Source organism: Aristolochia californica, unplaced genomic scaffold (assembly GCF_029961685.1).
Source record: "Aristolochia californica isolate CCGP_79_NKW_82.1479 unplaced genomic scaffold, dmAriCali1.0.hap1 SCAF_1, whole genome shotgun sequence".
In the NCBI taxonomy this organism is placed as follows: domain Eukaryota; kingdom Viridiplantae; phylum Streptophyta; class Magnoliopsida; order Piperales; family Aristolochiaceae; genus Aristolochia; species Aristolochia californica.
In genome coordinates this window covers 11,541,502-11,568,349 of record NW_027181770.1, presented here as the reverse complement: position 1 = coordinate 11,568,349, position 26,848 = coordinate 11,541,502, and the positions used below count along the sequence as shown (strand labels likewise).

Below are 26,848 nucleotides of genomic sequence, written 5' to 3'. Positions count from 1 at the left end.
GATCAAGCTTCCTTGGTATGCTGATGTTGTAAACTACCTAGCTTGTAAAGTACTGCCACCAGATCTTACTTACCACCAACGCAAGAAGTTTATGCATGATGTGAAATATTACCTTTGGGATGAGTCTTTGCTATTCAAAAGATGCCCTAATCAAATCATTCGAAGATGTGTGCCAGAAGATGAAATGGAAGTCATTCTCCATCATTGCCATTCATCATCATATGAAGGACACTTTGGAGCAACCCAAACAACAGCTAAGGTACTTCAAAGTGGTTTCTTTTGGCCTTCTATTTTTTTTTTTTGATAGTTATACTTTTTTGAAAACTTGTGACCGGAGCCAACGTATGGGAAATATTTCAAGGCGTCAAGAGTTACCATTGAAAAATATCTTAGAGGTTGAGTTATTTGATGTTTGGGGAGTAGATTTTATGGGGCTTTTTCCTCCTTCTTTTGGCTTTGTTTATATCTTGTTAGCAGTTGATTATGTGTCAAAATGGGTGGAAGCAATTTCTACAACAACAAATGATGCAAAGGTAGTGCTCAAATTTCTGCATAAGAATATATTCACAAGATTTGGCACTCCATGAGCTATTATTAGTGGCGAAGGGACCCATTTTTGCAACAAGTTGTTTGATAATATTCTTTCTAAATATGGTGTGAAGCACAAGATAGCACTTGCCTACCATCCTCAAACTAATGGCCAAGCTGAAATTTCAAATCGAGAAATCAAGAACATCCTTGAATAGACGGTCAACACCAATAGAAAGGATTGGGCAAAGAAACTTGATGATGCTTTGTGGGCATACCGTACAACCTTTAAAACACCTATCGGGATGTCTCCTTACCAATTAGTGTTTGGAAAGGTGTGTCATCTCCCTATGGAGTTGGAGCATAGAGCTTATTGGGCACTAAAAAGCTTAATTTTGATTTAAAGGCATCTGGGGAACAGTGACTTCTTCAATTGAATGAGATGGATGAGTTCCAGAGTGATGCATATGAAAATGCAAAGATCTATAAAGAACAGACGAAGAAGTGATATGACAAACAGATTCTTAGGCATGAGTTTGCACCAGGACAATAGGTTTTAATTTTCAATGCACGACTCAAACTCTTCTCGGGTAAGTTAAAATCAAGATGGATAGGTCCTTATACAATTGACAAAGTTTCCTCTTTTGGCGCAATAGACTTGAAGGACAAGACAGGGAATATATTAAGAGTTAATGGTCAGAGATTGAAGCACTACTATGGAGAACAAGTGGAGAGGAACTATGAATTTATTCCTCTTGGAGATCCTAATTTATGAAGATTGAAAAGTCTGGTCGTAGACTTTAAAACAAGCGCTTATGGGAGGCAACCCATAGAACTTTCTTTTATTCTTTTATTTTTTATTATCTTTATCATTTTTTTAATAATTTGGATTTTGATGCAGGTTTATGTAGCATGAATAAATAGCTAAAAATTATAAACTATGACTAATTCACTATGAAACCAGGGAAGTTCCTTTCATTTCTTAAATCATTTTCACTTTTGCATTACAATGAGGACATTACGAGTCAAGATCTTTGGATGTGTATTCTTTGGCATTATCTGACCGAAGGACTTTAATTTTTTGCCCAAACTGAGTGAGTACCATTGCATGAAAAGATTAAAATATCAATGGTATTTCAGAACGTTCTTTAAACAAAAATAACCAAGTGCTTCGAGTGAAGTCATCAATGAATGCAATAAAATATTTCATGTGAGAAATATTGGAGACAGTCAAGGGTCCCCATACATTAGTATGAATTAACAAAAAAGCAGAGACACTTTTAATTTTGATGAGGCAAGTATGTAGAACTCTGATGTTTACTCATTTCACATGCTTCACAATGAAGGTCCGACCACGCTTTAGGAAAAAAAAAGATGAAGAGATTGGGTGAACGGATGTCCCAACCGATTGTTCCATAACCTCATTTCATTGTCACAGGTGGATGCAATATTTATTTGTGGCACATCTAGGAAGTAGAGCCCCCCTTGTTCATGGCCTCCACCAATCACCTGCTTCGTTGTAAGATCCTGAAACACACATGAAGTGGGTGAGAAAATCATAGAGCAATTAAAATGTTTGGTGAGCTGACTAACTGATAAAATATTCAAAGGGAAAGTAGGAACGAAAAAGATATCAGTGAGTGGAAGTGATGGTGTAACAGAAGTGGATCCTTTCCCTTGAACTTTAGTTTGTCAACCATCAACAATGGTAACAAATTTATGTGAAAGACATGGAGAAACTGAATATAGAAGATGTTTGTTACCTATAAGATGCTCGGAGGATCCTGAGTCAATTATCCGAGATGAAGAGAAGGCAAAAAACATACCTGAAGCGGTGGTGGCAGCAGTTGGTGAAAAATTACTTGTGGAGGACCCCATCATGGCCTTCATTTTCTGGAATAGTTCATAGTCTTCATCAGTAAAAGTATGTTTTGGAGTTGTTGTGGTAGACTGCTCTACCTTTGTATCACTCACTAAGGCTTGATTAACCCTATTCTCATTAGCTTTATAACATCTTTCGCAAGAGTGGACCAATCTACCACATATAAAGCATTCTTTTAGGTGAAAGCATGTGTCTCTAGTGTGGCCATATCCCTTACAATGGGTGCATTCCTTCCCATCTGTTCGGACAAAACCAGTTCTTCTACCCCTTCCTCTTCCTTCTCTATAAAATCTGCCTCAGCCTTGGCCTTGGTCAAATGGTGTTCCCCTATGTCCAGAGTACATAGCGGATGACATTTCAATAGTAAAGGGAGAAGCTTCTGAAATACATAGAATTTTAGCACATACATCATCAAAAGTGAGAACCGTGGAAGAGCTAAGAAGGTGAGTCTTAGCAACTTCAAGATGCGGTTTAATGTTAGCAAGGCATATGGCAGTTCTCAAGGCCTATTTCTGTTTATCTTGGACATAGATATATGTAGAGTTGGTTGGGTAAGTTTCCATTCTTGAATAAAGCCTCGAAAGCGGGCCAAATATTCATGTATACTGTCTCCTTGTTGGCTGGTAAGCATCCGTTGTAAAATATCATATGGCCTTTGTAAGTTGTCAGAGCTTGAATACAACTTGGTGCATGTCTCCCAAATTTGTTTAGCCATCTCTAAATGAATGACATTATTGGAGACATGTTCTTACATACTATTGATAAGCCAACTAATAACCAACGTATCCTCCTTTAACCATTTTTTATAGAATATATCATCTTCATCAATATGTGGTCCACGGTTGGTGAGATGACCAACTAGGTCCTTTGTGATAAGAAACCAACGAACCGATGTGGACCAGTTCATAAAATTTGATACCCCTCGTAAGGGTACAGTGGTGATTCTAAGTATGTCACTCTTGTGACTCATATTATCTTCAGACATATTAGGCAAATCAAGTAAAATAGTTCTCCAATCAAGTAATCAATATATGACCAAGTGGAAGGCTTTAACCAACTTGGTTAATGGAGATGCTTAGCATAAATTCTAAGTAATTAATTTTAATGGATAATGACTCATAAAATACTCAACATCATCCTTCTTTATCCTGGAATCTTTTTCCCACAGATTTATAAAAAAAAATCCAATATGCACTAGTCTCGGTCAAAGTATTGTGCAAACCGACAAAAATTGCCTTGATTATCTCTTCTAATCAAAGATAATCAAAGATGTATATATTCTCATAATTTCATAAGATGAAAACATGCATAATGACATCTCTAAACCACCTCTTAATACCAAAAACCAGCAGCATAAAATTAATAATATCATAAATAAATACTTATCTCTTGAGCTTCAATCTTGCTTCATAAGGAGTCTTCAATGAGCAGCTTTTAATCATATCTTCATAGAGCATAATGGGGATCCTAAATTGGTAGCTCTGATATCATGTTGAATTTTGGATCCCATGAATAATACCTCAAGCAAGGGGAGAGAGAAATAAAAAAAAGGAAAAAGAGAAGAGCTCTCAGGTAGAGAGAGAATAGAAGGAAAATAAAAGAGAGTAGAGAGAACACTTCACACGAGAGAGAAGAAAAAAAATAAGAAACTTGCTTGATTAATTCCGAGTTAAAATCACCTCTATTTATAGTTGAGGAGGTGATACAGTCCATGTACAACTAATTTTAGGACTCCTAATTACATTCCAACAAGAACTCTCCAAGATAAGTCTATCATGATAAGATTACATTAACTATTTAAGAGACTAATTTAACTCAACCACAAACGCCTTCTCTAAGGATGTGAATCAAGCTAGAGAGGCAGCTCTTGGTCTTATCTTGTGGGTCTCACATGATCTTCCAGCTCATGGTATCTTTGTGGGTCCCACTTGATCTTCAAATCTTCTATTTAATTCCAACACATGTTCCATATCTCTTAGCTAGAGCCACTTTGTATGAGGACTCTTGTTGACACCTCTCGAGCTCATGGTGGGTCCCACATTGTAACAATATGAAACTACTATGGGCTAACATTAGGATAAGCTTGAGATTATTGTTGAATCTTGTTGGAGGGAAGAGCCTATCTAGGAGCAGCGGTTGCAACTTGCTCTCACTACCACTGATATCTTCATTTCTAGACAAAATGAGAGAAGAGGTATGACTCAGTTAGTGCAACTTTTTTTTCTTTCACTACAATTGAAATCACTCCAGAGATTGTATAAGCCTCTTGCTTTTTTAACCTGGACTACATTTCAATTATTCAATACTCCAATTGAAGTGACTCCAGAGATTCTAAAAGTTTGTTCACTTTTCCATTATATTAGTTTCCAAGAAATGTTCAATATGACATGCTCAGATGTCCAAGAGGACAATGATGGATGCATTCTCAGTATAGATACGCAATCAGCAAGAAACACTTGATTTAGGTGTAGAATCAATACTATGCTGAAACCATGTAATAAAGTTAGGGTATTAGGCAGGTAAGCGTTTTCTGATAAATTCTAGTTAGGATATCAAACCCAAGTACAATATAGGGAGACTTGATATTTTACAACCCAAATGATATGTTCTTCCTTTACCTGCAATGGTTATATGGTTGGGGATCTGAGGGACGTGTTGTTTGTGACAGTTGGGTTGGTTTTATTTAGGTAGTGGGACAGGAAGAGAAGGGTGTGTGCAAGGCTTAGGGTTTCTGGTTGGACGTAAGACTTGAGGGATGCTAGCTAGGGTTTTTAGGGCTCGTTAGTGAGTGTTTTGGTTCATGGGTTGCTGAATGACCTAGGTTTACTAGTGGGGGTGTCGACTTTAGGGGCTAATGTTGGAGTAAAGGTTGGTTATGGTAGTTGATTGGATAGATGATAGAGGGGCAAGAGAGAAGTAGTAGGCTGGGTTTTGAGGGATAAGTGAGAGGCTAGTGAGGTATGCACGAGCTGGGTTTTATTGAGGTGGGTTGAAATTGAGCATGGATTTGATAGGATAGCTAGGGAAAGGAGAATCGTTTAAGAGAGAGATGTGGAGATTTACTGAAATAAGAAGTTGGAAGGTAGTACTAGAGGGTGAGGTTACTGGCGTGGAGGTGGAAGAGAGGACTCTAAGGTAATGAGAGATATGAGTAATAGAGAAGATGGGGGCATGTCTATGGAAGGAAGGAGAGTTTCAAGTGGAAGGCATTTTGAGTTGGCGATGTATAGAAGGGGAAAACTTGTGGATGAAAGGAACCTTGAGGGGGAACTGGAACTTACCAGAGAGTGTTGGGGCATGTGGGCTTGAGAGAGAGACATGGAGAGTGGTGTGGATGAGTGGCCGAATTGGTTGGACTCATGGATGAGGACTCTAGAAAGTGGTGAGCTTGAGTGGAGCTAGAGATAATATGGGTGAAAGATGGAAGATTGAAAGATAGAGAGGAATCTCAAAACTTGGGAAATATTAGCCCTTGAATCAGAGGTTGGTTTCATCTTAATTGAATATTGATGGTCACTCACCTAAGGTTTGTCAAAGTTGAAGTAGATTGTATTTTTTAATTGGATGCTTCAAATAGCTTTTAGAGTTTCTTGAATTTCTAGAGAAGAAAAATAATTCACAAACTTGATTGTAACTGAGTATAATGAACCTCAATATATAATAAAGGGAAAATGTAGGATTAAATTAAAATTAAACAACCTTTATCCCTATTATACCCAAAGTCTAACACTTAAAGGTAAGTCCTAACATAATTAAACAATTGAACATAAATAGAAGACTAGCATAACTAAAACATCTTTTAACTGAACCTCTTTTGCGAACTCCTTCCCATGAGATTCCTATTAGATTTCACCATATTAATTCTAACTCTATGAGATATTTTTGCTATGAGAGATATGTAAGACTCTTTCATACATGTTATTCAACACTCTCCCTCAATCTTGAGTTCATAACTTTAGTTTGCAATGAAAAATAAATTTGGTCTTCAAGGAGAATTCTTCATATTGTACTCCCCCTAGTGTAGATGTTCTGGTCAAATAATAATTTAATTACCACAACATGTAGAATTCTTCATGTAGTTTGTACTACATCTTTTCAAATGATAGCATCACCAATACTTCCATTTTGAAGGCGACATAACCAATCAAATCAATAGAGTGATGAAAGTTATCGGGTTTGATTCAACTTGTAGAATCCTTCATACTTCTCCTTTTATTCTTACCCTCAATTTTGGGAGATATCAACATGATCACAACTTGAAATAAAAAAATAATTGCAATGATTATCTCCTCCATTTAGGTGTCCCGACGATAAGTACTCAGTCGTACAGAGACTTCCAAAAATTAAAAAAAATTGAAACCAACCTCATAGAGATTTTTAATAAAGTAATGATAATAATCACTCAAAGGGGTAATGTTTATCAGTCAAAGGACGACGATAAAAACCGTGTTAAGGGTATCAATAAAAAATCTCAATAGACTTAAAAAACATCCATATATATACATATATATATATATATATATGTATATATATATATATATATATATATATAAAAGGAATCAACCGAAGCAACGCACAATGAGGTTGACCCATAGGGGTATGCAAGAGTTTAAAACATGGGTTTCCAACCTTTCCATAACACAAACGGCATTTTGTGAAATGCCTTAGTTAGAACCCAATTTAGTACATATGTTGTAGTTTTTAGAGCTTCACTCCACAAGGACAATGGGAGATCGGAGTTACTAATCATACTCGTCACTATGTCCACTAGTGTTCACTTTCTCATTTCAACCACACCATTTTGATTTGGTGACCTTGACATTGTGTATTGTACCACAATACCTTGTTCCTCAAGAAACCTTGCAAATGGACCTGGCAATTATCCTTTTTCTGTATACATACTATAATATTCACCACCTCTATCTAATTTCACAATCTTGATATATTTGCCTAATTGTTTCTTCACTTTTGTTTTATAGACCTTAAAAGCATCTAGTTTTTCATTTTTATCATAAATCAAATAGAGATACATATATAGTGTATAGTCATCAATAAAAGTAATATAATATTTTTTACCTTTAAAACATTCTTATCAGTGAGTATAAATTCTAAAACATCAGAAGACTTCATGGCAGATTTCTTGTACTTGTTAATTTGTGTTCCCTTAATGCAATCCACACAAGTACTAAAATTAGAAAAGTCAATAGCCATAAAGACTCCATTATTCACCAATACTTTAATTCTATCAATGGAGATATGACCTAATCCTATGCCACAATAGGGAGGATTTCTCATTTATAGCACCACATTTAATGCCAACATTTGTACCATGCACAATTGTAAGACTACAATCAAGGGTAGAAGTTAAAAGAAGTTTAAATAGCCCATCATCCAAAAAGTCATTGCCAACAAGAACATTGTCTTTATACAAATGAATTAACAAAGAAATTGAAACTACAAGGTAAAAATATAGAAACTAAAATAAGGTTTTTTGAAAAGGATGGAACATAAAAGGACCTTTCAAAGTCTAAAAAAAACCAGTAAATAGGACATGTTTGTATGTCCCTACCACCTACACATGTGAACCTATCGAGTTTTCTGAACAGATGCTACATTCACTTTTTATCGATTTTCGTTGGTTTAAGAAGCTCTGCATGGTGTTGGTAGCATGGATTGTAGTACCAGAATCAATCCATCGAGTGTTATATGAAACATTAACCATATTAGATACACAACATATTGAAAAGATGATATTACCTTTCTTTTTAAGCCAATGCTTGAATTCAGGATATATCTTCATTATATGTCTCGTCTTCTTGCAAAAGAAGCATTTGACATCACCCTTATAAAGTTTATTAAGAGGTGTTTTTCCCTTCCCTTTCTTAAATGGTTTGTTGCCACAAGTTGTCAAATGTGCACTTTCAATCTCCTCCTGATTTAGCCTCCCTTCCTCATCATACATGGTCAAAATTTTATTAATTGACCATTTATTTCTATTTTTGTAAGAGATCTTGGAGGGTCCGTATTCAAATGGAAGTGAATAAAGGATGAAGTGTACCAGAAATGACTCGGACATCTCAATCTTCAACGATTTTGGTCTTGCAGTTATGTCTCACATCTGCATGATGTGCTCATGCACACCTTTGGTGCTAGTAACTTCATGGAACATATTCTCGTCATTTGGGTGCTTGAATAGCTTAAAGATATTCCTGAATAGCTTGAAGATATTCCTTTCCTTTTGCACAATCGGGGATGGATCCACATATACTCTTCCCAATGTGAGATATGATAAACATAAAACTTATGTGATTGAATCGCTACCAAAGATAAATTGATGTTTCTCAATTTGGATACTAGATTTTGTGGGCCTTGGCTCTGAGAATTTTCTCTTTGTAACCAAATTAATTGTCACCATTCAGAGGAAAAATATTGGAGGAATCGAAATTTCAAAACAAAAAGTTTGAGCAACTGAAAAATAAAAAACAATGCTTACTAAAACATGCAATCAATCCAAATATTGAATATTTAACCATGTAAATAAATTCAAACAAATAAATCAACATGGAATTATAATATTTCATGTGGAATTAGATTATAACACATAAGCGATTTATATCACTTTATGATGGAATAAAAAATTTATCTTTAAAGGAACTTTCTAGGCCTATGGGCAACTAGAAATTTTTTAAAAATATTTTTATCTCATCGTAATTAATCACTTAAATATAACATTTACCCTTTCATTATTAATCACAATTTTTATGTCATTAATTTTATATGACTATGCTTAACGTCACTAGACATTTTCATAATTAAGAATGTTAACTATTCAAATGTAAACAAAATTATGACATCAAAACAATTGACTAAAATGTATGTCAATTATTAATTCCTTATATTTAGGTCAACAAAAATATGCATAGAAAATTAAGTATGCATAAAACCTAAATAAAAATTTCACAATATAAAAATTAACAAAAATATGCATAAGATACATTCATATTTGCATGTGCAATTATTTAATTCATTTACACTAAATGAAAAAGCCTTGAAACACAAATATTCTATTTTTATGTTATTAAAATATCAATTGAATGTATCCAATAAGAAATCATAAGGTGAGAAGGCCAAGTGGTCATTGTCGTGGGTTAAAATCTGACCCTAAAAAAAGTGTTTTTTTAAGAACCGAGTCAGTCAAACCTTCACTCGAACGATATGTCACAACTGCACAATTTGGAACGCACACAGATTACAAGTTTTCTTTAATGAATTGGTGCATTCAATTTTTTTTTTAAATTATATTTTTGCGTGCTAGAGGTCATCTTCAACCTTTAGCCACGCACAAAGAACATGTTCAATGCTCTGGCGCACATCACTGCGGGACACCGGAGAGCACATTCACCATAGCTCCAGGCCTATGCGGGCACTCCGACAAGAGCACCGAATGAAAACACTCACATGTGTCTGTTACAATGTCTATCTCTTGATGCTCTGTAACAACCCCTTATGATAGTACTTCAACGAATTGTTTGGTGCTCACGGTCACAAAGTGACGTCTCTCAGTTGAGAATCAGCCAACCCATGGAAAATGTTGGGGACGTTGTTCGAAGATAGCATGATGTTAGGACTGTTAGGGTCCTGGGTTTAAGTAGCTATGCCTTCCACTCCTAACAGGCCGGTCTTTTGGGTAGTATTGGCTTGGTGCTTAACATTTGGTATCAGAGCTAGCGCTGCGTCCCGACTTTGAATCCCGGTGCCCCCAAGGCGGATGCAGGTGGTCACGCGCCTGGACTGACTCGGGTTCAACCCAGCTCCGGTTGCTCTGTTATGGTATCCTCTGCAATTGTCGGCTCGGGGAAGGGCGGGGTACTGTTAGGACTGTTAGGGTCTTGAGTTTAAGTACCTATGCCTTCCGCTCCTTACATGCCGGTCTTTTGGGTAGTATTGGCTAGGTTCTTAACACATGACCATTAGGATGTCATCGTCTATCAATTGAGAATCAGCCACCCAATGCAAAATTCAGGGAGACGCAGGAGATGTGGGCAACGCCTATCTGTGTTCGTCAAAAAATCAATGTTGGCATAGTGCACAACCTTCGATGGTGAACACATCGCCTTTCTCGACATCTCATTGGTAAGGATAGGGTGGCTCTATAAAACCAGCCTCATGCAATGCCCCAGCCTTCACTCGAGCCACAAGCAATTTAAGGACGAGATCAAGCCTCACAAATAGACCTAGCTCCCTTTAATGGAATCGAAGGCTAGATCAGAGGTGAAGCTCTGATACCAAATGTAAAAATCAAATTTCTACTATCAATCATGAAATTCATAAAGGGGGACAGGAAGCCCTCCTTCCCAGGGGCGTGGTTGTGGAGCCCTCACCCTAGTCCATGAAATATTAACTGTTGTTTCATTAAGGGTAATTTGGGAATTTTACTCTTGTAAGTCGTTAGGTTATCAAGAGCAATGACCTGATCTTCAATGAAGGTGTCATATATAAAGATAGGTTGAGAATAGAGTATGAGACCATAAGTGATGAAGCCAATAAGTCTTAAGTGATTCAGTTGATAGATATTTTAGTTATTGAGATGGACAATATTACTCAAGAAGACCAAGAAAATATACCCCCAGAAGTAAATCAAAACATTCCTGTGACTGAAATGATGAGATCTGCCAGAACTAGCTGACCACCACAGAGGTACTCCCCAGCATTGAATTATATTTTGTTGACTGATAGAGGTGAACCTGAGAGTTATGAGGAAGTCGTGCAAGTTGATGAATCAACCAAGTGGGACTTGGCCATGTAGAATGAGATGGATTCACTATTACCCATCAGACATGGTAGTTGACTGAGTTACCAAAAGAGAAGAAGGCCTTGCAGAATAAATGGGTGTACTGAATAAAAGATGAACATGATGGAAGCAAGCGGTACAAGGCAAGACTAGTGGTAAAGGGCTTTGAACCAAAATAGGCATTGACTACACTAAGATTTTCTCTCAAGTAGTGAAATTGACTACTATTAGAACAATGCTTGGACTAGTGGTAAATGAAGACTTTCACTTAGAGAAGTTGGATGTAAAGATAGCCTTTCTTCATGGTGATTTGGAGGAAGAAATTTATATGATGCAACTCAAGGTTTCAAAGCATAGGGAAAGGAGAAAATGGCGTGCAAAGTTGAAAAGAGCTTGTATGGTCTTAAACAACCTCCAAGGCAATGGTACAAAAAGTTTGACACTTTTATGACTAGTAATGGTTTCTTGAGCAGCCATGTGGATCATTTTTGTTATGTGAAGAACTTTGATGACTCCTACATTGTACTATTGTTATATGTTGATGACATATTGATAGCAGGTGCTTGCTAACAGGAAATTGATAAGATGAAAAGATAGTTGTCCAAGAAGTTTGCAATGAAGGATTTGGGAGATGCAAAACAAATCCTTGGGATGAGGATTACTAGATATATTGATGTCTCGAAACTATCAAAAGAAGAATATGTGAAGAAGGTATTGAGTAGGTTCAACATTAATGATGCAAAACTAGAGAGCAGGAGTGGGCCTACATGGCCAATGTGCCTTATGTTTCTACTATTGGCAGTCTCATGTATACCATGGTGTGTACTAGACTAGACATAGCTCATGCAGTGGGAGTTGTGAGCAGATATATGAGTAATCCGGGTAAACAACATTGGGAAGCACTGAAGTGGATTCTCAGGTATTTGAGAGGCACTGCAGACTCAGCCTTATGTTTCAAAAAGTTAGACTTGCGATTACAGGGTTATGTAGATGCTAACATGGCTGGAGACATTGATGGCAGGAAGAGTACCAATGGATATGTATACACATTGGGTGGTATAGCAGTTAGTTGGGTCTCTAAGTTGCAGAAGATAGTTTTTATTTCCACTACTGAGGTAGAATATGTCACTGTGATTGAAGCCAGGAAAGAGATGGTATGGCTACAGTCTTTCTAGGAAGAATTAGGTCTCAAGCATGGGAAGAATGTGTTATATTGTGGCAATCAGAGTGTTATTCATTTAGCAAAGAATCATGTTTATCATGCCAAAATAAAGCACATACAGGTGTGTTATCACTTCATTAGATCGACTCTGGAGGATGGAATCTTAGCACTTGAGAAGATTCAAGGAAGTCAGAATCTAGTTGATATATTGACAAAGACTGTTACAATTGAGAAACTGAAGTTGTGTGCAACTTTAGTTGGTCTTCACTATGAGGATTGAGAAGTCATTGCCAAATATTGATGATGAATTAGTCTCCAAGTGAGAGATTGTTAAGTTGAGGAGCCTAATCAACGCCCTATGTTGAGTCAGTACACTGATCGACCTGTGTCGTAAGGTCATTGTGAGGGTAGGAAGGGGGGTGGAGCCCCTGCCCCGGTCCACTATATATTAATTTTTGTTTCATTAAGGGCAATTTTGGAATTTCACTTTTGTAAAACAGTTGCCCTAGCTTTCTCTATACATTAGGGGGGTGCTACTATTAGGGTTTTATTATTATCATCACCGAGAAGGAGTTGGATTTGTAACCCGAGAGTGGTTAGAGAAAACACCTGTAAGCGTGTGTTTATAGTGGATTACTGCAACAGTGGAAGACGGGATGTAATCTCACCTTGAGGTGAACCTGTATAAATCCTGTGTTTTTTTGTGTTTGTTTTTTTCCTTCTTCCATGATTATTATTATTGCTCTCATTAGTTAGGACATTTAATTCCTAATAGATCCTATCTTCCACACAATTGAATGTGTAGGCTTTCCTTGGTCATGTGGGATTGGGCTCATCTTCCAACAGTCCCTCTCAAACTAGGGGTGAGAAAACATCATAAACACCCAGCTTGCTACAAATGGTGTATAGGATCTTCTTGTATAAAATGGTAATCTACCATATCTTCCAACACACCCCCTCAGGCTGGTGGTCCCTTGAAACCTAGCTGGTAGAATATAAGAGAGTAAAATCACTTCTAGCCGTAAGACAATGCTCCATACTCTAGTCAAATGATCATAGTGAAAAAATACTTTCTGCTCAATTTCATAGGAAAAAAATTAGCCCTACTGTGGGGCACAGAGTCTACCCACTTTCTCAGGGTAGTCAAAAAGACACATCTTGGGTGAATAATAGACTTGACTCATGCTAGATGTTGGGCACATTCTTATCCTCTATAGGTAGTGGGTATAGGAATTACTCAAAAGTGTAGTAATAAACTCCTCCATCACAATGTCCCCCCATAGGACACCGACTATCAAATGCTAGGAGTAAAAATGCCAAATAAGGGGGTTAACAGATAATCACCGGAAGATAGTATTATGGGGTCACCATATGCTTTCTTCTTCATCAGAATAACCAATGTTGACAACAGTCAGCAACGAAGGAGTCCTTTAATAATAATGTCTCAGTCAAAGAGATATAATAGCAACAGCAGTAATGTGGCAATGCCCAAATAACACGTACCAAATAGGTAATTATATAGTAGTGGATAACCAGTAGGTAGTAAAGTTCTTATGGTCAATAAGGACACATAAGAAAATCTACAAGTCCATCCTTGAATAAGGAAGCTATGCACCAAGTAATAAGCTGAGGAAAATCTAAGGTAATAATCAAGTCGGAGTCAAATCAATAGCAGATAGCAGATAGTAGCTTTTATAGTGAATGAGTGAGTCAAGTCGAGTAATACACTACCAATAATAAGTTGAACCAAGTGTTATTTGATAATCAATAAATCAAACAATCTCCAATGTTCTCATCTTTCATACTTCTCCTTCTATTCTCTCCTTAAAGCTAGGAGATAATGTCAATGATTCCAGTTTGAAGTCAACAAATATTTTGCAAGCTCAAGTGTTAATCCATCTATATATTTATTTTGATATATAATTCACCATATAAAGTCTCATTCTTGATGGCATAAAACAACTCGAAAGTTGAAACCTTTTGCTTGTGTACAAAACTTTTTTGCTCCTTTACCTTTACTGGTTCAGATGTCAATTTCTCTTCTTAGAAAAATATGATTTCAATAAGTCTTTTTATTTGGAAACTAGACTCAAATATCTTTCCAATGATATATAATTTGATATATGAAACATACAAAAAGAGTTAAAAATCCAATGTAAAGCATAAATTGGGACAGAAGACGAAAGAAAAAATGAGAAACTCCTCTTGTTTCTTTTTCTTTTTCTTCTTCTTTTTCTTCCTCCCCTTCTTTTCTATCTTCTTCTCCTTTTCCATCTCATATGTTTCCCTGTTCTGATACCATGTTGAAACTTAGGATCCCATGATGTATAATCATTGTAGAAGAGGATTAAGGGGTGAGAAGAAGAAGAAGAAGAGTTGTGGAGAGAAGGTTTTAGGAGGAAAAAAGGAAGGTGTGAAGAATTTGGAGAAAAGAAGAGAAAGAATAGGGTGATGGACTTGTCCAAACCCTCCCCCTTAAGTTATATTTATAAGTATCAAAAGTACTAATATTACAAGAGTACCCTTCACCCAAGCAAGAGTGATTAAGAAACATAAATCATAAACTAATTACATCAGTGTCATCTTTATTAGATGACTCTTTATTTACCATCACGTCACCATTGTGTGGGTTTGTGGGCCTTCTCCTTGTCTATGGGCTTGAGCTCATCATCCACACACTTAGGTGTGTGGGCCTTCCTTGGTTGTGTGGGCTCGGGCCCATCTTCCAACATTGTTCAAGTAGGACTTGGTAATGTAGCTCCAAGAACTTGATTTCTAGAGTTTTAGTCTCGATAGGTTACTAATCTCAAGCTCAATCTATTGATCATCAGATCTAGAAAAATCCTTAGAGGTGCTTCTACAGATTTTGAGATAAGCCAAACAAATTGATGAAGAGATATCAGATGAAGCGGCAGAAGAAATGGGTTGAAGATGTTGAAGCAAGAACTTCAGTCTCTGGATTGCCTTCTCCATCTCTATCCTTGACAGAATTAGTGAATAAACAAGAAGCTCCTAAAGGAAAAATTGGAGATGAAGATACAAGAGTGAGGCTCTACTGTTATGGGTATAGAAATACCCCACAACATGATCATTCAATATATAGTCGTGAACACGTTTTGGCTACAAGGCTTCCATCAACAAGAAAAAGAACTCGATCTTTTGTTGGCAGTGAAGCAAGGAGAAAGTTCTTTCAATGATAATGTTAGAAAACACATCCTGGGGTACTTTTAGTCATTTTACCCTTTAGGGTTATTTTGATTATTTCACCATCTCGGTGGTGACATTTCTTTATGAGATCTTATTCTACATGTTAAGCTATGTTTGTTGCTAAATTTTCGTGTACGTGGGATATACTATTAGAGAGATATAAGGAGAATAAGATTTATTAAGTGCATAGAGGCATTTCTATAATTGTTACCCCAAAACCATTATTTAAGAAGATCTAGGGGTCGCTCATGATCCCCAACAAACCTCTCCTGGCTCTTTAAAAAAATCTCTCTTTTCCTCTCAATTTTTTCCTCACCTTTTATTTTTTCACTCAATTTTCTCCTCTTCCTTCACCCAAATCTTCATTTTTACATGGTATTATAGCATTTGCTCATTTCTTGGAGCACTCTACTATAGGTTTTCATCAATTTTGAGGAGGACTTCCTGGAAGGAGGAGTTCTATAGTTTTTTTTCTTTACACTGGTTCATCAAAGCTAAGCTTTTTTTCCTTATTTCTCTACCATTAATTTAGGGTTAGTGGTTTCTATGAATCTTTGAAGAATTCTCTATGCTTAAATTTCCCTAATTGGATTTCTATTTAAGTCTCTTGGGATCTATGTTTCTCAACCCAGTGATTGGTGCATGCTTCATCATCCAATTGTTACCTAAGATGCTCTTATTACCTAATTGTCTGGTACGTAAGGAGACACAGAATGTCAAAGACTCTTATTACCTGAAAGATGCTCGGAGGCCCCTGAGTCAAGGATCCAAGATGAAGAGGAGGAATTGGCAAAAAGCGTACCTGAGACAGTGGTAGTAGCAGCAGTAGTGGAGGAAAATGTGAATACCATCAAGGTTTTCATCCTCTGTAATAATTCAAAATCTTCATCTGAGATAGTCTTCTTGCCTTTTTGAAAATCATGTTTTTCTTCATTCTTTTCAGTGTTATTAACCGAGGCCTGATTGGCAGTACGACAATTTGGCTTGCCATGAAGCTTCCAACAAGTATCCACTAGATGATTCAATCTACCATAGTGAGTGCACACCTAGTTATCAATCCTCGAAAGACTAAAACGGGTTCTACGACTTTTTCCTCTACCTCCTCTATAATTTCAACCATGCCCTCAATGGTAGAATTTGTACCCCTATTACCTGAGTACATAACAGAGGATACCTCAGTCTGAGTGGTGGAAGAGGGGTCTAGTATCTGAAGTAGTGTGGCACTTATATCATCAAATGATGGAAGTGTTGTGGAGCTGAGAAGCTGTGAATTGGCCACCTCTGAATATGACTTGATATTGGCCAAACATATAGCAACTGCTAAGGTCTCCCATTGCTTTTCTTGAACTGAGATGTCAGTGTAGTAGTCTTCAGTAATTTTCCACTCTTGAATCAGCCCTCTAAATCATGCCAAGTACTCTTGTAGATTCTCCCTTTGTTGGGTATTAAACATATTTTGAAATACATCATATAAATTTTGTAAATTCTCAGTACTAGAGTACAACTTGGCACATGTATCCCATATTTGCCTCGTGGTTTCAAGGTGGACAACATATTTTCCACATGCTACTCTATGTTGTTTACTAACCAACTAATTACAAGAGTATCACTTTTGAGCCATTTAATATAGGAGTTATCATCTTCTTCAATGGGTGGAGTTGGTTTGGTTAAATTTCCTAAGAGGTCTTGATAAGGAACCTTTTAACCGATTGTGACTAGCTTCGATAAGTAGACAACCCTCTCAAGGGTATAGTGGTAATCTTGAGAAGTTGACTTTTATATGCCAGGTAATTTCCAGCCATCAAGTACCAAGTAAACAAAGCATTTATATGTAATATATAATCCAATGGAGAGAATCTTCACAAATCTTTGCAAATTAAGGCTAAGTTAATAAAAAATTGAGACTAAACAAACCTCAACCATACACAAAATAAAGGAATTAATTACTCCATGTGTAGATCACATAATTCAAATAAATCTTATATCCTTCTTAATCAAGAAAGCAAATCAAATCACGCTCAAAATCAGCCTCTTTCAATAAAAAGAAAACTTTCCTTGTTGGGTATAGGCGCCACTTGTACCAAAGTAATCACAATCTTTGACTTCATTATTTCCTTAAATAATTTAGGAAATTTTTCCAGAGAATCAACTAATATAGGAAGTCCTCTAATAGACAAAATACAACCCCTCAATTACTACAAAAAAAAAAAAAAAAATCCTCTCTGCCAACTTTATAAGAAGGAAACTACACAAAGGGTGACAACTTATGTATCTAAATCACAGCTTTCCTCTTTGATTTTTTTTAGGTAATATAATCCAGAAAGTAATTCAACATGGAAAGATCCCAACGTGAAAAAATAACAACAGATCTCTTCCTAAAAAGAAAATTGTCTTGCGGCAATTCAATGATTCTTCATGAGTTCAAAAAGAAACTTGGCTAGAACTTTTAGAAATGCATTCGATCTTTGAGGAAAACCAACATACACATTCATATTCTTTTGATAAAAAAAAATATGGACACAGCCAAATCGTAGCATGTATTGATTCAAAAAAAAGTTAACCAAAACTTCACAGCAGCATCAATCATTACAAAACTAATATTTTCCCGAAGAAAGCATGAATTGAAAATACCGAAGACAACCAGCCAAAAGCTAATTCATAATATTGTTATGGTCTCGGATCTGACACAAGGATTCTTTGGGAGGATCTGGGTCTGCCACGGGTTACGGGTCTTCCAGGCATTACCGTAGGGATAGTAGGGATTGTAGGAAGACATGGAAAACGAAAACGAAAGATCAAATCAAAGGGAAGCTTGAACACCCTAGAGCTCATTGAGGAGAACTCTAAGCCTCTTTACGCTATATTTAACCTAATTCTTCATACTTCAATGCTTTCTTTTCTCATTACTCTTACCCCTTAAATAGGGTTCACCCTGTTAGGGTTTAATAAAATATTACAAAAAATCCCTATGAATAAAATATTCAAAAAATATCCCTATTAATAAATAATTCCAAAAATACCCATGTGACCTAAAACTGAAATAAAATAAAGTAAATTAATTAAAAACAACTAAAATAATAATGTTATTGCGTGCATAACATTATACCCCCCCCCCCCCCCCCCCCCCCCCTGGAAGAACGAGCTTGTCCTCAAGCTCGGAAGAAGGGTTTGTATGCCGACGTCTCCACCTGTGCCCAAGTAGCATCCGTGATCGCTATGGTTACCCTCTGGATGCCAAAAAACTGGAGCATCCACTAGAGAAAGATTTATTTATTTATTTATTTTCAATTATAGGAAAGCGTGCCGAATGTCGCTACATCTCACCCAACAGCAACGCTGCCTTCCCTCAGTCCTAGACTGGTGTGAAAGAGCCCCTCACGGCGACCTCCGCCCCCATTGGCAAAGTTGCACTTCCTACCCATTGCCAGCATTGCAGCAACAACATCATGACCAGCCGCTTGGGAAGGAGTAGACTCAGTAGCACTGACCCCCTCCAGTTGCTGCACCAGGAAACAGTAACAAACCCCGTAGCCTTAGCTGCTGGCTTACTAATCTTAGATGCAAGACTTCATTATCACCAGAATCACTCTCTGATTCAGAGCTGCTAGCTGGTTTTGCGTTCTTCAAGTTTCCAACAGATCCATTTTTGGAGACAACAGAGGATGGTTTCTTTGAAAGAACAGCAGCTTTAGCAACAACCTCCTCTTCTTCAGATTCTAATGAACTATCCTCTAATTGGCTTGTCTCTTGCTTCGTTTTAGGCACAACTTCAAAAACAGGTTTTACTTTCTTGCTACCCTTCTGCACTTGAATTGCAGCCTCTACTTCTCGTTTATGCTTTTTGGCAGTAACCTGTTTCTCAAGTGCTGCCTCTGCTTCCCTCTTACTCTTCTTTGCAGATATTGCTGGAGAAACTTCCATGGGAGTTGCAGCAACATTTGCAAAAGAACCCTTCAGACATTTCTCCTTCCTTGCCCGTGCAGGAATTCTTCCAAGCACACCTCTCGACATGCCATTCCCAGCACTAACATTTGGGGCCTTGAAAACAAAGTCGTATTTTCCATACGCAAGTCCATACTGAGAGCCAACAATTTTTCCATTGAAGAATGCATGCAAGACATGTCCACTAGAGGTCACCCTCAGTGTCACTTCGTTGTTGAAGATTGGATTGCTCTTATCAATCCGCACAGGAGTCATGTACCACAAATAGTCACTGGCATCTTCGATGACTGTGATTTGGTCAATGAGACGAGAGGCTATGAAAGAATCACGGCCACCTCAGCCAGACGTTCAGGTCTCCACACCCACCTCAATTGCTCAGGCTGATCCGTTGCCATGTTAGGCTGCTTGACCTTTACTGAAGTCGGAGTGCTTACCTTTGCTGTGTTGTATACTTCTGCGGAGCAATCGGGAAAAATGCTAATAGACCATGCAGGTACCAAGTATTGGTTTCCATGGAAAGTGATGGTGGCATCAGTTATGGTGTTCACCTTGCACAAGAAAGCCACAAAATAACCTTCTACAGTGGACACAGTGGCAGCAACTCCATTTCCCATGTCAGAGGTTACATTATCACCGTGAGTGAGAACTCTCTCCCAGGACGGAATGACTGCATGAAGTTGCTTCAAGTGACCCCATATAGGCTGATTCAAGTGACCGTATTCATCAAGAGGTGCACCATAGTCATAGGATGTGGAGATATATGGACCTCCTGCTGTTCGCCCAAAGTTTGTGCCATTATGGTACATGTAATAGTTTTGTAAGACTCCACCAGTTTGGAAGAACCTTGCCACAACGAAGGCCACATCTGCTGCCCTCCTGTGTGGGTCATGCTCTCCCCAAGCCTTGAACCAGCTAGTCCACTACTCGGTCCACATCTTCGGTGTGAAGTTGTCACAATACTATCCATTGCAAGTGTTGATCATTGGAATAGCAGCATCTGCTTGCTAGCACATAATCCATGGGATGCCTATATCGAATGAGTTAGCCATGGATGCACACCACTGAAGATACTTCTTCCCAGTTTCTCCGTAGTATGTCTGAATGTTTCTGTATTCGTTCTCAATCTGAGCGAGAATGATGGGACCTCCTTGTGAAACGAACAGTTGTTCCTGCTTCACCATGTCCACTATCAAAGTGGTGAATTTTTGCATGTCATTCTTGAACATAACATTGTCTGTTCTAAGCACCATACCAGGCATTTGATGCAGCCAAGAATTAAGCCCAACATTGTCAAGGAGATCCAGAACAAACTCACCACTGCTGGTCCCATCAATAGAAAAACAATTCATCCACAGAATTATCTCAACCCTGCTCTGGATACCCAACAAAAGTTTATCACCAACAAGCACTGGTTGAATAATTTTGACTAATAGTGGACGAGCATCATTAAATTCATCCAAAAAAATTAACACAATAGTTTTAAAGGGACTGTTACTGCTGGAACAATGACCAAAAACAACCACTCTGATGTAGTGTATATCCACAACTAAATAATTCGTCCCAGCAAAATGGATATAATTCCTTCACAAACAAAATGTCAGCACCCCGTTGTCAAATTTACTACCCAAAAGAATTCTATCTCCCTTCAGCAAAGAATATGAAACAGGTCTTGCATCCCTACTTGCAACAGAAATTGAAAGAGGCGCAAGGCTGCTGGTCTCAGCCGTATAGAAAGAAAACAACCTCCAACAAAAATTTCGTGGCCGAACAGCATACACGAGATCCAGAAATTTAAACCCCACAACGTCAATTGGACAACTCACATTCACACAAGTACTGTGCTCATCCACAGAAAAGCAAAGCCCCTCAAAAAAAAAAATCCGAGACACTTACCCCCCTCAATTTGGAACTTGGGTATGCTCTGTTCTGCCGAGAAGTGGATTGTGAGTGGGAGGTTGTGGCTAGAAGTCACATCCCATCGGACATGTTTCCGACGGTGCCTCTTCCTCCATTTCCGGTGATGAGTAGCAGCCCTTTGTGGCATCACTACTTGTATATTTTCTGAGATAGTGGAGGGACGAATGAACTGATTCACCGAGACAAAGTCAGAGCGGGATTTTTCCGTTTGCTGTTTTGGAAGACATTCTGCTGGCCAGAAGGAGTGATTTTTTGAGGTCAAACCCAAATCAACCCTTACCGACGGGGTTTTGGCAACATTCCCCTCCATCACCGATTTCCCCAAATCTTCCGTAGGGACTTTGACTGGTAAACAAAACAAAATTTTTAATTTTTCTAACGAGACAACTTCTGCCGCTTTCCCTTGTGTGCGTACGCCTTGTTCGGAAATTTCAGGTCGTATGACCTTTTCTGCGGGAGCACGTGGCTCCCTTTTGAACGTTCAATGGAATATTCATACCATGCACGAATTTCTCCCAGTTCTTTGCATGTTTTTTCCATTGAATCGCGTACCTCGTCCAGAATAATAATTTCTTTTTGGGATAGAGAATAACCCATTGTGTTCCAGCTCTAATACCAATTGTTACGGTCTCGGATCTGACACAAGTATTCTTTGGGAGGATCTGGGGTCTGCCACTGGTTACGGGTCTTCCAGGCATTACCTTAGGGACAATAGGGATTGTAGGAAGACATGGAGAACGAAAATGAAAGATCAAGCCAAAGGGAAGCTTGGACACCCTAGAGCTCGTTTAGGAGAACTCTAAGCCTCTTTACGCTAGATTTAACCTAATTCTTAATACTCCAATGCTTCCTTTTCTCATTACTCTTACCCCTTAAATAGGGTTCACCCTATTAGGGTTTAATAAAATATTACAAAAATATCCCTATGAATAAAATATTCCAAAAATATCCCTATTAATAAATAATTCCAAAAATACCCCTGTGACCTAAAACTGAAATAAAATAAAGTAAATTAAAGAAAAATAACTAAAATAATAATGTTATTGCATGCATAACAATGAGATGACTCTAAATTTTTTTGAACAAAACGTGCTCAATAACCTTCTTCTTTTCTGAGATACATATCAGTAAAAATCTAAAAAAAACTATAGAGGAAAAACTTATCTCTTTATGAGCCAAAAATCCTCAACACCGATCCCTTGTTCACCAACTCAACTCCACCCAAAAACTTGATGGAAGAACTTGATTAATCCAGCATCATAACCTTGGGATCCTAAACCTAAAGTTGTGATACCCTAAACCCCATGATGTTTATAATAAACAAACCAAACAAAGGGAGAGAGTGACAGAGAGAGACGAACAAATGAAAGAAGAAGAAGGAGAAAGAGAGAAAGAGAGAAAGAGAGAAAAGGTGTTTGGCTAAGAGAGATTGAAAGAGGAGGGAACTTTGGAACTAAAATTCTTCAGATATTGATCTAGTCAGTTACTTGGATGCTAATTTTTCGGTTGCAAAATTGACAAAAAAACTACTAGTGGTAGTTGCCAATTACTTGAAAAATATGTTTGTCTCTTGGTTTTCCAAGAAACAATATTCAGTTGCACTATTTTTATGGACTCCATAGCATCTAGAGTAACTAGTAGACATAGAGGGTAACTTATGTAGTTTTCAGCTTTTGCAATTAGTTGGTATTGATGTAATTTCTTTCAAAACTATGGCCCTATCATTGGCCTTTGTTGGTGTACGTTCCCTAATCTCTTATAGGAACGTCTTTGAATGGAAAAGAATCAAGTATTGATCAATTAGAGTAAACAAGTTGAGCTTCCTTCGAAAGCTCACTAGTTTCAGAAATTGGTCGCTCAAACAACACTAAATCTTCCTCCACGAAGCAGTTCAATCTGGAATCATTGGGAGATCGTCGGGTGACACGATCCATGGCAAGGGAGCCTAACAACATGGTATCCGAAAGGACCACCATTGGCGATTCCTCCTCTCCATCTGATTTGTGCAACTCCATTGATGAGATTCGGCTTGAATCCCAAGCACTTCGGACTGACCAAGCTACCATTCGAACCGAGATGCAAGAAATTAAGGACGCTCTTCTCCAGCTTATCTAACTCCAGGGGCAACAAAATGCTCCTCTACCAGGTAGTTCCAACAGACACGCCGATCAGCCCCCTATGCCACCACCACCAGTGTCTCCTCTACGTCCCGCTCATCCCACTCCAGGGGGAACTCATGGCAACAGCCCTTCCAACATGCCCAGGTACACCAAATTAAATTTTCCAACAAATGATGGGTCTACTAACCCGTTAATCTGGTTGCACCGTGTGACCATTTTTTTGGAACCAAAGAACCCAGCCCAAGGAGAGGGCTTCTTTAGCTGCCTTCCACATGCTCGATGAAGCGTAGCTATGGTATTACCAATTTAATTCTGAACATCAGGTGTATGACTGGGAAATTTTTAAAGACTATTGTATGTTGAGGTTTGGTCTACCAGCACGCAGCAATCCTCTCGGGGATTTGGTTAATCTCAAGCAAACAGGGTCCATCGAGACTTATCAAAAACAGTTTCAAGAACATCTTACACGCACCAGTCAGGTTGTGCATCCAAGCCAATATGTCCATTTGTTTACTTCTAGTCTGGTGGAGGCGATACATCTCGAAGTGGAGTCACATGAACCCCATCTTCAGCCCATGCTATGAATTTGGCTCATACACTGGATGTCAAGCATCAGATTATGAAAGACTCCCTGGGGTGTAGACCACCTGGCAGAGCCGAGTGACACCAGGTGCCCCCCCCCCCCCCCCCCCCCAACCCACAACCCCCCTCTGCGCCAAGGGCCACCCCCTTCTCATACATCAGAGACTACCAGGTCCACCCCTCCCCCACAATATATTAAACGCCTTTCTAAATCAGAAATGGATCAGCGCAGGGCTCAGGGCCTATGTTTTAATAGTGATGACAAATTCTTCATGAGCCACTTATGCAAAAGGCTGTTTTGGTTAGAGGTAGAGGATCCCGAAGACATCACCACACTAGAGGAGGAGGTAGACACGGCAGAGGAAGAATCCGCCATTTCCACCCACGCCATGATGGGGTTACACAGCACCAAACTATGCAGGTCCACGCTGGCATTCAAAATCTCATTTTACTCGCGCTGGTCGACTTGGGTAGCACCCACAATTTCCTTAGCCAACCCGCAGCACAACAGTTGGGCTTGCCACTTCAACACAATTCTGGCATTTCCTTCTCTGTAGCTAATGGGGACAAAGTTACCAGCGTGGGGTTTTGTTCAGCAGCTAAATTTGTTATTGAAGGTCACAACTTTGACGCAGATGTTCTGGTCATTCCACTTGCTGGATTTGATTTGGTACAGAGGATTAAATGGTTGCAGCAGTTGGGTGCGATTTTATGGGATTTCCAGTCCCTTACTATGAATTTTAGACAAGATCAACACCAGGTCACACTACATGGTATTCATGCCCCATTACCGTGCACTCTCCAACCTATACAAGTTCTGGACTCTCATCGTCGTCAGCTCAACTCGCTCATGGCTGACTTTGCTGACTTATTTTAGGAGACTTCTGCCCTTCCTCCAATTCGGGCTTGTGATCATCGTATTCGGTTGAAGTTGGGCACCGAGCCAGTGGTGGTGCGTCCATACCGCTACCCACATTTGCAAAAATATGAGATGGAGCGCCAATGCCAGTACATGCTAGCTCAAGGCATTATTTAGCCCAGCCACTCACCATTCTCTTTGCCAGTGTTACTGGTCAAAAAGCATGATGATTCTTGGATATTCTATGTAGACTACAGGGAGGTCAACGCTCATATGGTAAAGGATAAATTTCCAATACCGGTGGTGGAAGAACTATAGGACAAACTCCATGGAGTAGATTTATTCACTAAGTTGGACTTGAAATCTAGCTACCATCAGATTCAGGTCTACCTGACGATGTGGAGAAAATGGCCTTTCTACACATCACGATCATTTTGAGTTCTTGGTGATGCCCTTTGGTCTTTTCCAACACCCCGTCCACATTTCAGGCACTTATGAACGAGGTATTTTGCCCATTCTTACGCAAATATGTTTTGGTATTCTTTGATGATATACTTATCTATAGCAAGAATTGGGAAGACCACATTCAGCACTTGCGTCAGGTATTCAACCTCCTGCGTTCCCACCATTTATTCCTCAATAAATCCAAATGTGTTATGGGTACCTCAGAGATCGCTTATTTGGGTCATGTCATATCCGCCTTCGGGGTTCAAGTAGATATGAGCAAAATACAGACAATGCTTGACTGGCCTACTCTGCATTTTGTCACGGCTTTACGGGGGTTTCTAGGCCTGGCCGGCTATTACAGGAAGTTTATTCGTGACTATGGCCATATTGCAGCGCCTCTTAAAAACTTACTAAAGCGGAATGCCTTCACATGGACGGAGATCACAGATTTCTCATTTCAGCAGTTGAAACAGTCCTTAGCCTCTGCACCGGTTCTCCAACTACCAAATTTTGAAGACCCGTTTGTTATTGAATGTGATGCTTCCGGTGGGGGCATTGGCTCAGTTTTATAGCAGCACAGCTACCCCATAGCGTACTTCAGCCGTCACCTGGCCCCGCACCACCACAAATTAGATGCATATGACAGGGAATGTATCGGCTTAGCCAAAGGCATTCAACCTTGGCAGCCCCATCTTTGGGGTCGACACTTCGTGATCCAGACTGACCATTGCAGTTTGAAATACTTACTGGAGCAACGTATCACTACTTCCCCACATCAACATTGGCTGAGTAAGCTAATGGGGTTTGATTTCAAGGTGGAGTACAAACCCGGCCACCTTAACAGGGGTGCAAATGCACTATCACACAGGGACCTATTGGAGCCTCAACTACATGCAATCAATCATCCACGGGTTCTTTTATTCGATTCCATCAGAGTTGAAATTCAGAATCATCCTGAGCTTATCGAATTGTACCAGAATATTGAGAAATGCACTATGGACAGCAACTGGGAAATTCAGGCCCACCTCATCTTGTATAAGAATCGCATTTTTCTCCATCACACTTCCGTTCTACTCAGAAGTATTATCTCTTTCTTTCATGACAACACGCATGAGGGCCAGCAGAAAACTTATTTTCGTTTAGCGGGGACTTCTATTGGAAGGGTATGAAGCAAATATGAACACTGAATATGTATCTGCGTGCCAAGTTTGCCAACAGAACAAAGCGGAATCCCGACACCCAGCAGGCCTGCTGCAACCTCTTCAACTACCTTCCCAGGTATGCGCAGATATCTCCATGGATTTTATTGAGGCCCTTCCCAATTCTTTCATCAAATCTATTATTCTAGTAGTGGTGGATCGGTTCTCCAAATACGACCACTTCCTGCCCCTGGCACATCCCTATACAGTGA

At 38.8% G+C, this 26,848-nt stretch overlaps 1 protein-coding gene and 1 pseudogene across 1 annotated transcript; one reads left to right on the top strand and one right to left on the bottom strand.

Annotated features, from left to right (window-relative positions):
• Positions 1–19,044: 19,044 nt before the first annotated feature.
• Positions 19,045–20,861, bottom strand: LOC137946408 (beta-galactosidase 15-like; annotated as a pseudogene).
• A 4,785-nt stretch (positions 20,862–25,646) lies between these two features.
• Positions 25,647–26,009, top strand: LOC137946400 (uncharacterized mitochondrial protein AtMg00860-like). Its single transcript, XM_068792678.1, has one exon. The coding sequence runs from the start codon at positions 25,647–25,649 to the stop codon at positions 26,007–26,009; it is 363 nt and encodes a 120-aa protein (XP_068648779.1).
• The last annotated feature ends 839 nt before the right edge of the window (positions 26,010–26,848 follow it).

Bases quoted from the DNA above. Each gene is read 5' to 3' on its own strand.
- LOC137946400 (XM_068792678.1), top strand. From the start codon at position 25,647: ATGGGTACCTCAGAGATCGCTTATTTGGGTCATGTCATATCCGCCTTC.